General features: G+C 45.2%; 1 protein-coding gene across 1 annotated transcript in view; it reads right to left on the bottom strand.

Moving 5' to 3' along the window:
- fbrsl1 (fibrosin-like 1) overlaps positions 1–17,764 on the bottom strand; it is a 253,704-nt gene that overhangs the window by 32,327 nt on the left and 203,613 nt on the right. The window contains 1 exon segment of the mRNA XM_034541227.1: positions 1,423–1,471. Coding sequence (XP_034397118.1) covers positions 1,423–1,471 — 49 coding nt within the window.

Genomic DNA, 17,764 nt, shown 5'->3' with positions numbered 1-17,764 from the left:
GACAGCTGACAGGAGCAGAAGTCCAGCAGCCTGGTGGAGAATAGATGGTTTTGGACGCGGCCTAGTTGTTTTCTAAACCATGCAAGTCTGGAAGTCATTGTCATTGTGAACGCTGGTTTCACGAGGCCGACACTGGTCACAGGTCATTTACATCACACGGCCGACAGGCCTGGTTTCTCTCCTCCTTGTCAGCCATGCTTTTCCACTTCTACATTTTTGTGCTAAACCATGCAACACCTTCATATGCTATTTAGAGGAAATGTAGCTTTCACAGTGGATGTTTTGATGTCCAGGTGAATAAAATGGAGGGAAACAACGAATTCTAATTTGTTGGTACCAAAAGGCAAGAGGTACATTTATTCTCTTCCTTTGCAGGTAACAATGACCTTTATTACTGTGCTAATAATATATAATCTATACAAAATGAGTATAAAAAGTGCTACATTTACCTCAGAAAATGGGCAGCATTTTCAACAAATAATGGGCAAATACAGAAAGCAGAAAGCAGTAAGCAAGGGTAAAATATGTCTGTGTGACCAGTTTACACTACAACTTTGTGTATATTATGATGACATTTTTAAAGCAAGCTGATCTATTTGTTCAGTATGTCCTCCCAAACCCTCCTCATTTAGCCTCAGTTTACACTGTTCTGCACTTCCCTCTTCTTCACCCTCTGCCTGTGTTAATGGCCCTGCTTCCTGGTTCCAGCCCTGGGGGGACGTGGTCTGCATGCTGCTATCTGTCACTAGTAGGCGGATCGCTCCTCTCCTCTCTTCCCCGCCTCCCTGCATCCACAACTTGACACCTTTCCATCTGCTCTGACCTGGCCAGCATCATTGCATTTAGAGAATATACAGGTGCAGATATTCTATAACCACATGGTATATACACCAACACATGTATTTGGTTGGACACACATACGCACAACAATGTGAGTTCATGCATGAACATAGAAATGCAACATCTTTATAATCCATATATGTGCATATGTTAAAACACAACAGAGAGTGTGTGTTGACTGGGGGGCTGACAAAAGCTCTTTCTCTCGCTTTCCTTTGGCATCCATTATGGTCCAGGCCTGCTGTCAGAGAGCTTGTATTGCCTGAGGGAAGTTCCCATTTGTGGGAGCATGTGGCAGGGAGGCTCTAAATCCCCTCTAATGAACCAATATGTAGGAGGGCTAAGCCTTTGGCGGGGTCATCCAGCAAACACCACTCTGCGCAAAAATGTATGCATATGTAGTCATCCGACCTTGTTTAGGTCTGCTGACATTTAAATTTGAATGGGAGCTGCAGGATTAGAGCAGAGGAGATTTGGACTCATTCGCAAAAAAAAAGAAAAAAAAAAGTGTTGTTATGAGTATGAATGAGGCAGAACAGAATAGACCAAAAGGGGAATAGAGAAAACGGAGCTTGCTCTTACCTTTGGGTGTGGTGGGGGAAAAAAGCTTCTCCGATCCTACATCAGACACCTGGAAAAACAAGAAGGGAGACATTAAGTGGATTTGTCAATCCAATAAAATTAAAAAAAATGGACCTATAAATATTATCATTTATCAAAAGTAATGCAAGCACTGACATACATTATGGCTGTCTGGTAAACGGCCAATTTAGCCGCAAATGTGGCCACTAGTGCAAGGGGGAAACGTCCAGCTGCCACTACAGCATGATACAGTCAATTAAAATGCTCCAATCAGCCAACAAGAAGAGCTCCCTCTCTACCTGATGGTCCCTGTCTGGCTTTTTCCTGTCAAGGCAACATTAGGTGGCACTGTTGTGCCACCTGAAAACCCTCAAAAGAAATGCTGTCAAAGACAGAGGAAGTCAGTAAGGTGGCTATGCAGCATCAGAGCACAAAGCCTCCTACACACATACGGCACGCTGCCGCTCAGAAATCACATTTTGTTCTGCGATATCTTTGAATGGAATAACCAATCTCATGAATAGAATGTGGTTGTGCTCTCAAAGCAAAATCCTTATTTCACAAATATAGTATTAAAGACAATATCTGCCCATAGTGGAAGTAAACAGGTGATAGATAAACAACATGTTCATTTGTTGGGTCAAAAACAGTTGTTACTCATTTGGGTGTTGTGACGAATGGTGAGCACTGGAAACCTGGTAATAGAAATTGAGGTTGAGTTACATGAGGGAGGAAAGCATCTCACTATGAAGCGGTCGTGGAGTCTTCTAGACTAAACACTGCTAGGTATTTTTTTCTTTGCTTTAGATGGATATGTAGATTCTGGCAAGAACCACCTAAATCAAAACATATCTTTTACACATGTTCACTGGCCAGATGGGACATGTTTAAACACTATGACCAAGCAGTAAATCCACAAATGTGCAAAATACCGTAGAAAGAAATCTGTGCGCTTGGAAGATAATATTAACAAAGAAAACCCACCTCAGCCTGTAGTATCAGCCCATAGACAGGTTTTGTTTAAAGCCAAGATTTCCCCTCGCTTTGCTTGCCTCTCATCTGGGTTCTGCACACTTAGAATAAGCTGCAAGAGCTGAACATATGTTCTGCCCAAAGGGCCCGAGTGTCCTTAACTGCCATGCTTGTGTTTTATGCGGCACAAAGGGAGCATATGTAAAGAATGAACAGTGAATCAGAGTGAGTGCAAGAGCGACAGAGACAGAAAAAGAAAGCAAATCATTTTGTAAACACAGATGGCTGTCCTTGGCATCCGTGTTAGTTCTTCACAAGTGTTTTGAGGACGTCCTCTTCTTTCCAAGACCTCCCAATTTCTTCTTCAGTGCCACTCTGTAACTCTTTTCCAACGTGTTTGTCTGTCTCCCTCAACAATTCGCTTTATTCACAAAGCAGCCATATAAAATACAGATAGAAGCCATAATCGAAGACAACAAAGCAGGCTGCAATATTTGCGTCTAAAAACATGAAAAAACAGCCCAAAATGATCTGTTGATAACTAAGGAGATATTAGCCACAACACATGAGGTAAATAGATAGTGGTGACAAATAACATTTACAAGTCAGTTGCTGATATTATATTTGTTCTCAGAGTCAGATAATTTAAATTTTAATCATGCAAACATTATGTTTGATATAATTTGTGTCATTTATAGCAATGAACTGAGGCTGAGGCCTTGGCTAGAGCGGTCAGTTATGAGATTAATAAACTACAGTATATATTGTAAGTTTTGGCAACCAATGTGTTTAAGGAAGTCCAATTGCTTGATGCAAAATGGCAGAAGACGTCAATAACACCTCTTTAGTAGGTGTGACATTTAATTGGAGGGCAAATAACTCAGCTGAAAGGAGATGTTTCCTGTTTCCTCTTACAGTAGACGAGGCAAAGGACTACAGAGGAAAGACAGAGTGTTGTGCATTGCCCTCTTTCAGTCTCCCAGAACCGGGCGCCAGGCTACAACACAGGCTCTTTGTTAGCTTTGGACGTCATTAAACGCTCCAGTACCAAGCCTCACCATTGCAGCAGCACAACCTCAGCCTTGAATCATAGCCCCGGAGGCCCTGGACAAAAAATATGGGCTCAGAATGAAATGAAGCTTGTCAAATGGACACGGGTGCTGGCTCAGGGACTTGCTTAGTGTGGCATGGGGTCACAGAAGCAAAAAAAGACAGGGTAGGTCATGCCATGACTCAGTACAACAGTTAAAACAGTTGTTATGAACTGAGTGGTTATCCAGAGAGCAATGCAGACATAATGTTCCAGAGAAAGAGAACAGAAAATGCTGTGTTTACCAAGTGCCAAGAAGACCTAGTTCTCCTTATTCTAATTCTGGCTATTTTGAGTGTGCAGTGAGCCGTTTTATTTTCCAAACATATTCCGAGCAACATCAACAAACAATATTTAGGTTTTAAAGCTGTGTTTTGCACCTGCCAAGTCTGCATGAGTCAGTCGTATAATCCACAATTACAAGGCCGGCTTACAAAAGCACTTCTTAAAAAGGCATGTCAAAGCAGAGCCCTGATTTGACTAGTGGTTGTTTTTGTAGAACTTTCTGGGTTTCGCTGGTCAAGTTGACATTTTTTCACGGGGCTGTGCTGCTGGCAGTCTGTGCTGCATGCGGTTGCGGTGTGCAGAGGTCATGTATAACAAATTCTTCACACTCTCTTTGGTGAGGCAACCCTGACTGCCATAAAAAACAGACAGGGAAAGACGAGACAGAGGAAAAATACATTAAAAAAAAGAGAGCAGCAAACGCCAGGTTTTCCAAAGGAAACAGGGATATTTAAACATAAAAAAAAAATAATGGGGTAAATTCAAGCCACATTGCCTGGGAGCCAAAAGCCCTTGGAGCGGGCCGCAGGAAGCCTGACCTTTGAGGGGGCCGTCTGCTATCTGAGCCTGGGGCTTCAGGGGCCTGGCCTCCTCTCTGGAGAGCTGTCAGCAGGCCTCAGCTTTCTTTCCCTATTCTATTCATTAGCCATGCTTTATGATTCAGCTTCCTCTGAGCCACACAAGAGCTCCCTTAGGAAAGAGACTGCTGGAGAGAGGGAGAAAAAAAGGGAGTGAGACAGAGGGAGGGGGAAAAAAGCAAGAAGGAGGTCATAGGGCCCAGCCGGGACCCAGCTCTCAGCAGCTGTGAAATCCTTCCGTTTCCTCGGCAGGCGTAAAAAGAATGAGGGGGAGAAAGAAAAAGAAGGGAGACCAGGGAAGGAGCTGCGCCAGTAAACCCACCATCAGAGTGCTAACTCCCTAAAGAGACACTTGCAGAATCATAATTCTCAGATTTAGTGAATGCCAAATTACAAATTACACCGCTGTTTGTTTTAAAAAGTCCCCAACTTCCCTGAACACCAATGACTTATTGGCTGCATAAATCTCTTGATAATAGCAGAGCCGCAGAGGGAGAGCAGAGAGGCAGAAACCTTCACGAGCAATAAGTGAGACATTTACTGCTAGGCGAAATGCATTTGCTGTCACAGCAAAGAAGCGGGGGTGGGGTGGGGGGAATGAACATTTTCCATGTACACATCGCTTTTACTTAACAACACAGCAAGCTAATTAATTTAGAAAATCTGTGACAAGCTTAATTGCACCTTTTCTTTTTTTGTGTTAAAATGCTTCCGTGCACAATGGGGCGACTGAGAGAGGCGATGCAGGCGGCAAGGGAGGGCGTTATAATCAACAGAATGACCTTCAGGCATACATTTATGAAAGACATTGATCAGTTAAGGCTGGGATTTCACCGAGACAGGAAGGTCAGCAATTACCCAGATTCAATTAACCTCATTTAGTAAAGACTGCTGAGAGACCAATTTCCCTCCCCCACCCACCGAACCCCCCCTGCTTTATATCAAACGATCCACAGGCCGTCCATCTACCTTTGATCTGAGAGCTCCCATTGCATGCCTTGCATTCCTTGGAGCTGAGCAAATTATTTCCTAACAGGAAGAAATCTTGGAGCCAGAGGTTAGGTATACCCAGACTAAATAAAACCAAATTCCTAATACGCCCCCCTATCCCAGCAAAGCAGGTAAAGCCCTTCCCTTTCCCGGCGCTATCACAACAGCTGTAGCGTGAAAACAAAGAAACCTGTAAGTAGGCTTTGTTGTGGGCTCATGCCTGCAAAGACTATAATTAGTATTTAGTTCTGAGTCATTTGGCACATGCTATGTTCTTCACAGATTATTGTAGGACAAGCGGCAAAGCGGCTAATCTTAACACTTATAAACCACAAACCAAATATGAGCCAACACGTTTTCAACATGACATTTCCCTCACTTGAAAAGGAAACTCTTGCAAGATTTGCAACTCCAATATCAAGACTAATTTAATGGACAGTTTAAAAGATGCTCACAACACGATAAATACAGGCAGAGGAAAATAAACTGAACACCTAATAGTGCATAGCTAGAAGGCAGATATTCTGGCATGGACGATCAGGCTGTCAGTTACCCAAGCCAAACCTGTCTGTCCATGGATTCACACTCAACACACCTCCCACCTACGCACACGCACACGCACACGCACACGCACAGTTAATTTACTTTCCTGCTTGGTGTTTCATCACTGTCAGCGTCCTCCTTCACTGCCCTTTCTTCCAATTGTCCATTTACTGTCACCTCAAGTCTTGAGTTCCCTTTCTTTTTAGGACTATACTGGTATATTTTTATGTTTAAGCAAACATTTCATTGACCAAAGTTTCAATGGTCGTCTGCAGGGAATGAAGTTCTAATTTTAAGTGATTAAGTATGTTTGTTTTCTGCGTGTAAAAAGTTCACACAATGATCTTGAACACTGACAAAACGGAGCTATCAATACTGATATGGTAAAAACACCTATCAGTCAAACCCCAGCAGGGGCCTGGTTTTCTCTGCCATGTGGGAGTATCTTGGTGCTTTGATAAACTCTTCTATCAGCACCCACTCAGGCCCCTCTCGCCCTTTCACCCCAGACGCCCGCTAATGCTACTTTAACAATAGATACAGCATTAGACGTTGCACAGTGGGCCTATGGCTTTTGAGGCTGCAACAGGAGACACCAAATTAATTATCCCCCCTTCATTTGTCCTCACGCCGTTACAAAAACGTAATGACCTCCCGAGCGGTCGTTTATTATAAGCCGCAGCAGTGCTATGCATTCCCAGAGCAGTGAACAGGCACCATCTACCGTACCTCCAATTCCCACCCGCTGCTGCCACCGCCTGCATGTCAGAACAGGTGTGGGCCAGCAAGACTGCAAACCCCCAGCGAGCATGATGGGATATACAGTGTGAACGGAAAAGAGAGAAAAAACCTCCCACGCAACTGTCAACCAACAGATACTGGTCTCAACTGGAGCATCATTAAGATGATAATGAATTCCATAGTGACCGTGTAGAATGGAGCGGTCTCTCCTCGCACAAACACAAAAAACGCACAAACCTCAGTTAGCCCGAGTGCCATTTTCATAGGCATGTATAACATGTGTGTGTGTACGACAGAGGACCAGGGCTGACAACTCTTTCTCCCTCTCCCCCTAGCAACAGACGTAGGGAAATGAATACCGAGAGAGGAGCAGGGGGGCTTGAGCTTTGTGTAAAATATTACCCTTCGTCTCGCTTACCGCACCCCACACCACCACTCCTCCCTCCCTTCCCTCCCCTGGCTGTGCAGCAGTTGCTAGCCCTTATCACGGCTGCCTGTCAGTTTAGTATACAAATTAGCAGTCTATCAGGGGAATGCAGGGGCCTGTTTCATCAGTAGGGAGAAGGGCAGAGGCATGCATTGCATTAAAGCCTCTCACCGCTGCAGATAGAGAGGGTCACAAATCAACGCCTCAGCAGGCCCACAGCCAGCACTAACCAGATAAGGAGAAATGAAGGAAAAAGGACAAGGCGTATTTCACCAGAGAGAATCCAGACCCGCTCAAACTCCCTGCAAACGCCCTGGATGAAACATAGAGCAGGGCTGGTAGGGGGGTAAAAAGATGGTCACAATACCAGCCCCACAGGTTACAGAAACACAAAAGACATGAGAAACAGGTATGGAATTATATAATGTCAGTGACAGAGGCCGGGGAAATGCTTTCAGTTGATTATTGACTAGAATTTGCAGAAAATTAGGGCTAGCTAATGCCCACTTTCTCCTGTGAAGTGAACCTGTGCATGTTAATACCAGCAGAGACAAAACGCCTGCGAAGGGCTCTCATTAAGTGGCATAATGCAATGAGGCACAGTCTAAATTGCGGCAATACAAGCCGACAGACAAATCATCTCAACCATCGCAATCCATTCAACTCAATTAATGCAACACCAGATTCAAGCTCAGTGGTTTAATAGCATGCGTGGCTCCTCTCCCTTGTCAGGCTTCGGGGAATAAGGGGGGCATCAGGAGAGGGAGTTAGTAGTATTCCTTTTAGGGTGAGATAAGGGTCAGTGTAGCACAGCCATTGTACTATGATTAAGTCCTGTTTGAGACCATGGAAATGGGGAAGGAGAGAGAAAGACAGCAAGATAAAGGCAATGGGAGACGGAATAACAAAAGCAGGAGATAGCAGTAGCTCTGTTTGGCACAACACAGCTGACTACGGAAAGGGCGTGGCCCCCTTTCCTTTTTAATGTCAAAATGTGTGCTAGCAGCGATAAGAACAGCAGGTAATCTCCCGGGGGAATCAGGGAGCTGTTCGTCATTACTCTCTGGCCCTGATATAGATCAGAGCTCTGGTGGCTTCTCCTAGCTCCCCAGGCTTCTTGGCAGCTGAGATGGCAGATAGCCCTTTAAGACATGACTCACTGCTCCCTGATTGGCTGGTCAACAGCCACAACCAAATCCCGGCACCCTCAGGGCCGCTGTGAAGAGGTATGATAGGACGGGTCACGGAAACTCACTGTCCCCATATCCACATCATCCTTTTGTTGTAAAGCCTTTACCCCATTGTCAGTGTGGGCGGTGGAAAGTAAAAAGGCCTTTCTGGATGTTATTGTCTGAGAGGCAGGGTAACAGGCAGGCAGATTATTTCAGAAACAGCCTTCTCCAGTGCTCTCACAATGTGGCACCATTGTTGCTGTGGAGAGGATCCTGGAGATAATAATAATATTCCTAGTCAGAGCCATTCCCGCAGTAGAGCCTTCTAAGAGAGAGATACACATCATTCTGACTGGCCCGTCGTGACATAATCGCCCTGCGGAGAGCTGCAGGCGAGCTTGGTAGGCAAACCACCTCTCACTGCAGCTTGTTAAGAGAAAGGTGGCTTTAAGCACAGCTCAATAGAAACTCTTATTGAACTTGTTGTTTTTTTCACTCCATCTGAACAATGTCTAGGTGAGTCATAGCCCACCTCAGGCTACACAAGTTACATTCTTCCTTTCTTTCTCTCTCTTAAGATTGTACTGCGCTTTTTGACTTGGATGAATTTGCTAAGAGGGGAAAAAAAACCAAAACTCGGCAGGATCTTAAATAATGCAGCGATAAAAAAAGCTGTGACCCTTTCCCTTGCCTCAACCCACACACAGTGTATTTCTTCTGCAGTGAAAGACAGCACACAAAGAGAAGAGAAGGCAGAGTTGGCACTACATGGATATGTGTGGTAGGCATTGGTTTGCTCCTCTGGGCACGGACACCTTTAATGAGAGGAATAAAATGTGCAGCAAGAGGCAGATCTCACCCGTCCTATGCCAGTGAGTAATATGAATCACCTCCCCTCTAATACAAAAAATATTGTTCTAATACGAGTAGTCTTAGAAAACTATGGGGGATCCACACACTAGCCTCCACATCAGTCATTCGGCATCTAACAGCCTCCTAAACCCTACACCGTACACACACTTGATGCCTGTGACCCCTGACCTTTCAGCTTTGCTCTCTGCTGAGCTCAGTTTATCTGTGCGATGGGGGGTGTGAAGTTGTCGATGCTGGTTTAGTAACAGTATCTCTCCTAAACTACAACAGCAGCTGACATGAGTTGAAGGGAATTCAGGAATTCATCTTGGCATCTTGCTCATATGTCTGCTGCAACAGAGAAAGTCGGCCCGGCTCTCAAGATCAATACAGCCACTTGTCCTGAAAAAGGAATGAAGGAGAAGTTGGGGAAGTGGCAAGTGGGGGGAGTGGAACACTGGAAATGGGGCAGGGAAATGTCCCATTGGTCTCACATTACCATCCCCCTGCCACTTTAAGCCACACTATCCACCCTGCTAGCACAAACAAACATGGTATGCACTATATAAAGGAGCCTCAGACCTCCAAAGCCCCCAGGTCATGTTGGAAAGGGATGTGGCACGTTAAGTGGAATTTACTTCTGATGCAGACATCAGGACTCAGGTTTCTTGCAGCTATAACCCAAGCTACCCCCTGAGGCCTCACTGCAGGGTTGGACAGGACACCTAACGCCCAGGCTGCCACCTTTAGAAATACCTCCACTGCTCAGCTGCGCATATAAAAAGAGGAGACTGACAGTGGTGGTGTTTTCGGTGTAAGGTACTGTTTGCAATAGACCGACTTTCATTTCATTACCAAACACAGAGAGGTGAGATTGCTACTGGAAGAAAAGAGACATATTTGTTGTAGTATTTTTCTTGCTATATATAAGCTGCTGCTGAGGTCTCTTCTGTTTAGTCTGTTCTGAGGTTACAGCAACAATGTAATATAGAATGTGGACCCCAGCAGCCCACAGTACGACCACGGCTTCATCACAGTTTCACTTTGATGTTGTCTTTTCATTGACTTCTTTATTTCTCTCTAATCTGAGCTATGACCCCCCCTCCCGCACACACATACCTTTCTTTCATGACATGGCAGAGCGCTTGAACGCTTCTGTCATCCGTCACTGACAGTCCAGATGTGGGACTTATTGTGGGGTGGGTGGGAGTGTATAAATAACCATGATGACATATCAGTGGGACATGCCGGGAGCTTTGCTCTGTAAGGGAGAAGGTGATGGAGGGGGGTGCTGAGTTAACTGCGTACCTCTAGGGAGTCCAGCACAAGCTAGTTTAACGCCCACGCGACAACTGCAGAGACCTTGTGAGAGAGCTTACGGCTTTAGACTTCACACTTACTGTGTAACATAATTCTCACACACCACACTGTGACCTGACCTTGACAACGGCCATGTTAGTGGTGGATTTCAATTACAATGGTCAGTCACTACTGCAACTGTATGGGAAATAGTTATTTATTGCAGGGACACACGATAACTGTAGCTGGAGAGAATGATGACAGCCTGTCAATTAGAGTTCAGCTCATTATTGAGCACTCACAGCAAACTGCATTTCCGGTAATTACACAATAATACCATCGTAATGTGTAATTGTGTATTCTGTGAGCTTTTGGGGTTTTATGAGCCTTAGTGAACTCTGAGTAAACCCACCGTCTGTTATCTCTGATAATAACATAACACCTGTGGAGGAATTTGATCTGGCAGCCATCCGAACACAAATCCCTGGACGGAAGAGAAGGGCAGTGTGAGGAGGATATATTTGATGCGTTTGCTTTGCTAGAGCAGATTTATGAGCAATCACTGCAGAAAGGCCTATTAAATGTTGTTGGCCATGTGTAGTGTATGCAGAGCATCATTTACTCTGGATTAAAATATAATGAAGCAAGTGAGTGCAACTTTGTCTTACATGCAACTCCTTAAATTATTTAAGTGGTAAGAAAAAACAAGGCAAGAATATTCCCTGGAGCACTAATATCCTTTTATGGGCTTGTTCATGATGGCAACAATGAATATCTTAGAGCTTGTTAAAAGCTTTGTATTCTTTGTGAGTTTCTATGTATGAGTGGACTAAATGAGCAAAAAGGATGCCAAGTCGCATACAGAGGCCCTTTTTTTCACCTCCAGTATTTTGGCTCCTGTTACGTTATTGGAATGTGAGTACATAATGCACTGGATTGATTTTTTTGCAGTGTGGCAAGGTTAAACAGCTCGCGTCGCCTTAACACACCAGTTTCCTGTCAATAAAACAAACCTGACAATTTTACTCTAAAACAACCTCTTAAAATGCAGAGTTGTCTGCATTTTCAAAAGGACGCCTGCGCTAGTCACTGATTGCCAAAGCTACGTCGATAAGTGGTGGAATTAGCTGTCCCATCATAATGATCATTTAATTCATAGAGCACTTTTAAGACAAGAGAGGTAGGTAGCTCAGGTGTGCTTTACAAATATGTGACAGATTAAACATAAAACCATTACCAAAAAAAAAAGTTAGTAAAAAAATTGTAAGCCAAAATAAAGAAATAGGTTTTCATCTATTACATTACATTACATTTGATTTAGCTGACGCTTTTAGCCAAAGCGACTTACATTCATACACTGTACGGGGAGTAATTCGGGGTTAAGTGTCTTGCTGAAGGACACATCGACTAGGGCTAGCAGGGGCGGGGATTGACCGCTGATTCTCTGATTGAAAGACGGACCTGCTAACCATTGACCCACAGTCTATTGTTCAAAAATGTTAAAACGCGTCCTTGCTTTTCTGAAATATTTCTATGACATATCCTCTTTCCTTTAAAGTCATTTCAACATCTGCACGTCCAGAACACTTGGCCTGGCTCAGGTGGCTCCTGTCTGTATTTGAATAAGAGATATGCAAACAGATGAAGTCAAGGCAGCAGCTTGTGTGCTCAAGGAGCCTTTTCTCACATTTGAGAGAATCCTTGGATTAGTTAGTCCAGGCTCCAGGGCCTTTATACTGCATGCTATTCATCCAGCAGAGAAGGGGAACAAGTGTGTTTGCATTTCATGTCTCTCAGTGGTAAAGATGTGTGTGGTTAAATAGTAGAGGCCAATGTAAACAGTCCCATATGAAAAAGGTGAACATTACAGCGAGCAGAACTATGATGACCCATCAAGCACCCAGGGTCTTCAGGAGAAACCCTGCGAGCATCTTTCCTTTACACGTTTTCCTTTACACTAGTTGCGAGAATGTGGTTTAGTCAAGTGTTGAAAGCTGCACGTCTGAACACAGAAGGATGGGTGTGGGATGTCAGCTCAAATCATGCCCTTTTTTAAGCTGCTATAGATTTTCTTTAACACACTGGTTGGAGCAGTCAGCGAAGGCTCTAAAGCCATTGCTTGATAATATATTTTACCAGTCGTGTTTCTACTGTTCATGTTTTTTTTTAATATGCTCGGGTTCATTGCTTCTCAGCTGGCCTTGTGAACCTGTGTGGCATTCACCCAATGCCACCCACCAACATGTAATTGGAAACCTATTTTGCTTTGTTGCACCCCTGTAAGGGCTCTCTAAAAACTCAGATTCCTGCCCAGGCCATCACCCACATTCAAGATGGACAGGACCCTGGCGGGATGCCATTGTGGGGAGGAAAGAACTTCTGGTACAGTGCCCTTGCACCTACCACAGATCAATACCTCCATGCGCAATTATAGTAGCTGAAACAGATGTGTGTACAGGCTTCAGCGCCCTACCTACACCATCAACCACCCTGACACCACCTGCTTCCCATCTAAGAAACTCATACAGGCATGCTTGCACACACGCAATAAACGGGCAGGCCGGGAAACTTCCAGTTCTCCCACTGACTATCCACACAAATTCTACTTTCAGTATTATTATTTTTTACCAGTGTAGCAATGCCTGCAAAGTACTGGGTCACAGTAGGAGAATGCAAGGGACAAGTGTGGGGCAATGTGGTGGTGATGGGCCAGTGGAAACACTCCTGTCTCCCTCCTGCTGGGAGAGACTTCAAACTGCTTCTCTGACAGTGATACTAGTTCTGTCAGCTTAGCCCCCACCCTGTCACTAACAGGTGGCCTGTCCCTCACAGCAAAGTCATTTGCCTTGCACAGCAGTAGTCATGGGTTGCCCCAGCCAAGCTGCATTCAAGTTTCCAGCATTACATATCAGGCCAAAGAGAGAGGCAGTGGCAGAATGTAGAGGAGAGAGCTGGAGGGAGGGAGGGAAGGAAGGAAGAAAAACCTCCTCCGATCAAATAAATGCCACTGTAAGCACAAGTGACAAGTCTTGTTTGGGGTCGTCCCTGTTCAGGGCCTGAAAGGCCAGCACTGCCTCATCTCCTCAGCTATGTCTGCGAGCAACATGGGTGGGTGAGAGGGGGAGGGAGAAATGTCTGATTGGTGCCATAGCCAAGAGTGAGAGCAGCCCAATTATATTTCCTATCCCTCAAGAGCCGGCCAGCCCCCTCTGGTAGAACGAAGCCTCTGCCATCTCTGCTCTCCTCACCTCTCAAGACACTGCAGATAGATAAATAAATGACAGCCCCACTGGGGCTTGGCCCAGCATCCCAGAATACATTGCAGAGGCTGGCTGCCTGCCTGTCCGTTTGCCTTCACCTGGCATTACTGCAGATAGACATTTTTCACATTATTATGGTTGCACCGTCTCCGTTGCCCCGTTCACTCGCCGAGTTGTGGTTGATGATAGCGGCAGAGGACCTGAGGAGATTGGAAGGAAATGTCTCTTGTCAAAGTCAGCATAGCCTAGCTTAGCAGAAATTTAACAAGTTCCCTGGGCTCTCTCCATTCACTCTCTGACGGAGCACGGAGCCAGGACATGGCCTGCTGACAGCCCTGGGCATGTCACTGTCACTGACACTCGATAGGCCAGAGAAGGAGGAGCGGCAACAGGGCTCAATCCTACAAGACTCACACTTAACTACACAGTTCCATATTGCTACTTTTCTCTCACCAAAAAAACCCTACTGTTTTAGGAATCAGACTTCATCTAATACAACACAAATGTAAAGTAGCCTTAATCGCTTTCCAAATCACTATCTTGGGCTGTCACTGTAAAATGCTTCCATCTTGACAGAAAGCCAAACATCCCAGGATGTGTGTATTTTTTTGGTAATGATCAGGTGGAAGCCAACAGAAAAATACTCGAGCTTAAACTGCATGTATAGCAGCATCCCCCCACGCTCACCACTCCCCGACGGTTAAACCCAAAACCAGATGTTGCGGATCAGTGGGGATAAAAAAACAAGGCAAATAAAAGTGGAGGACGGAATGGAAAGCATTAACTATAATCAAAAAGAAACAAAAAGGGGACCAGGATGCTTTAATTACTTCTCACATATAATTTGGTTTTGTGGGGGCAAGCCAGGCTCTGCCAAGAAAAGAAAGATGAAAAGCAACTTAAATTACATGTCGAGAAAGTACCCAGGCTTTTTACGCACGGCCCATCTATTCCCCACAACTGAAGACAAGGCTGATGACTGGCTCCAAAACTGGCTGCACATTGTCCATGGATTCAGAATTTTGATGCAGCCGTGCTATATCTAGTTGTTTCCGCATGGCCATGACTTTAGGTGTTGAAATACACTGACTGCAGATTGAAAAAAGAAGTGTGAACTGTTTTTTTACATTTTTTAATAAGGTTATTAGAGGAACATACAGTCTGTAAGCATTCAAACTGTGGTGATAGTTTTTCTGTTGTTTTGCCTAAGTATCCATCATCTAAAATTCCCTTAAATAATGTGATTTTAATAATTTGTCATGCAAGTCTGCCAAGTGGCTGCGGATATGCGTTATGTTTGGCCACTGGAGAGCTTGGATGCTGCCTGAGCTAGGTGCTCTATGAATCTACTTCATAGCTGTCCTCTGTTTGCAGAGTCTCTCTTGACTCGCTGGTGTTGCCACAGTGCTAAATTGCACAGCTGTTCCACAATCTGTGGCGGTGTTAATTACCCAAATGTGAGCGGCAGCTCGTCAGTTCTTCACTAACGAAGGGGCCTGCTTTCCAGCGAGGGTGCCGTATGTTTGGCATGTAGGCCCATTTCCACCCAACGCTCCCCAGGCTGTGCATGGACCACCCGACACATCCACATCCTGGAGAAGATGCATCTAATTAAAGCTCCCGACTCAAATCTGCTTACTAAGGGGGAAACACACGTGGGCTGGATTAAAAGACGGAGAGAGGGGTGGAGCGGTATGGGATGGGGGTTTTAATACACTGCGAGTGAAAGGGCTTAGGAGGAAATATGAGAACTCTCAATAGTTAGATCCCAGGCAAGGCTGGAAGGAAACGCTGTGTGAACGTGAGCCGATCAGTCAGCGTTTGTCATTCTGATCCCTTCGCACTTTCAAAGCCCCTAGGCAGAGACAGACAAGCAGGTTGTTTTTCTAGAAAAGGGGCTTCTTAACTCTTCTGGTTGGCCCCTCTTCCAGGGACGTGTACATCAATTCTCAACCATTTAGAACATGGAGTGACAGAACTCAACAGCCTCTCCTGAACGCCAAATACACTTCAGGATCTGACCAAAACTAAATACAAACAATGATGTTCCACTTGCTGCATATAAACATGTGGCTTTCATCCCTCTACAGCCTCACATGATGACAGTGCACGACAACGAAACCCTCTCCAGTCAGACACTGTAAACTGTTAATGCATCGCGTTGCACAGCACATCGCCCCACTTCTTGCGTGCAATGTTCAAAACAAAGGTGTTAAGAACTCCCCTCATGAATCATACTTGCTGGCTAAAAGCCTAGCTGCAGTGTACCACCCACCTACGGTTATACATGAACAGCACAGCCTGAAGTAGCACTGGGAGAATACATAATGAATGCATGAAGCTTGGTGTCATGGGGGCTCGTATGGTGCACAAAACGATGGGGCAATTAGGCCCACACGACACCTCGGGATGGCGTGATGAAGGACTCCTGGGCTCGTCTCCTCCGCCTCTGTTCCTCTATCATTAAGGATTGAGCAGCCACATCTGGCTAATGGCACGCCTGGGGTTCCTGCTCAAACACTGTGCCACGCCGTGCACATTTAATTACGCCTCATAAAGGTAACAAAAGACACAACCTGCTCTCGGGGAGGCACAGTTTGGAAAAACGTGAGGGGAGACGAAGAAGAGAGAGAGAAATAAGGGGAAGGCGAGGAACTGGCCAGCTGCCAGAATTACAGGTTGACCTAGGTCGGCTGCTTCAAAAGAGGGGAAATTCACTCGAGTGCCTCAACCTCTCCTTGAGATCGGTCCCAATGAGCAGGCTGAGAGCAGGAGATGCTCAGTAGCTGAGACTCAAAGGACCTCTAGTTTGTCTCCCATTCTTCTATTAGATCATGAACTGCACTAGGCGCTGCTGTCAATGGCTAATTGCAGAAGGACTGGGGGGATTAAAGGGAGAGTGCTTTTGAAATATGTATGGGATTTAGCAGCTGTTTGAAGTGAAAAGGAACTTCTTTGTCAGGGGGGACGTAGAAAACAACAATAACAACATCATAGGAGTGTGGCTGTAGCAGCGCTGTGGCCTAGTGTTGTGACCCGCTCCCCTTCCACCCTGCCTCTGGGGCACTGTGCTGCTCAGAAGCTCCTGCAAAGAACTCAACACTTTCAGCTGAGGGCCTGAAACACACATTACCCACTGACTGAGTGACTGGCTGACCTATGACTCCAGTATTACCTGGAGGTATTCAAAAAAAACCTTGGATGGCTGTTTTGTGCAGCTCACAGTTGACATTTCAAGCTGAGAGAAAAAAAGACTACGAGAATAAAAAACAAAAAAAACAAACCCCAGGTCTCCAAGACAACAGATGCCCACATCTAGGAAATAACTTCACATTGGAAGAGATGAGGGACAAATAGCCGCAGCTCATTATCGACGCAGTCCATTGTCTGGCAGTTTGAGAGCTGGCTAACGCCACAAGAAAGGTCACTGGTCACTTCCATTTGGACCTGCACATAAATCCCCCGCTATCTGACGCAGTTAATAACTCAGCCAGCTCTGAAGGAACTGCCATGCAATAAAAAAGGAGAGAAAAATTTATTTTGTTTTGACAACACCTCCCTGTCCCTTTACAGTCACGGGCCTTGTGCGCGTCCCTTTGCGTTATTTATAACTTGAATGTTAAAAACTGAGACATCTCTGCAGTGTGCATTAGAAGACGAGCCTGCCAAACGCCCCGCTCCACTGCGGCTTCCTCTTCTGTTAAATCTCCCTCTGCTTTTGGTGTAGAGAGTGTTTTATGGCGAGTCCCTCGTCAGGATTAAGATGTAGATCCAAGTGCCACAGGGACAGCATAAATTCTGCATCTCCCACTGTGGACCCACAAGTGGTGGAGCTCGGGGAGTGTCCTTGAAGTATGAATAACATCACATGCTATATGTGTCATCTGTTTTATAGTAATGACATGTCCTCTGAACAATCTAGATCTCCTGAGGGCCATAAGTCTGTGTTAGAGAGATCTACATGCTTCCCTGACGGTGGATTTTGTGAAAGGCCATACACACATTATAGTTACAGTTCACATGTCCTTTTTTTAATATGAAGACTATATTTGCAGCAACAAATTAATGTTAGTTGTAACATGCCCGATGGCTGAAGCTGTGTCAGTGGACCTACAGAAGTCAGATTCAGCACC

Source organism: Cyclopterus lumpus, chromosome 9, assembly GCF_009769545.1.
Source record: "Cyclopterus lumpus isolate fCycLum1 chromosome 9, fCycLum1.pri, whole genome shotgun sequence".
NCBI classification, from domain to species: domain Eukaryota; kingdom Metazoa; phylum Chordata; class Actinopteri; order Perciformes; family Cyclopteridae; genus Cyclopterus; species Cyclopterus lumpus.
The sequence above is the reverse complement of the archived record's forward strand: the minus strand, read 5'-3'. Positions and strand labels throughout refer to the sequence as shown.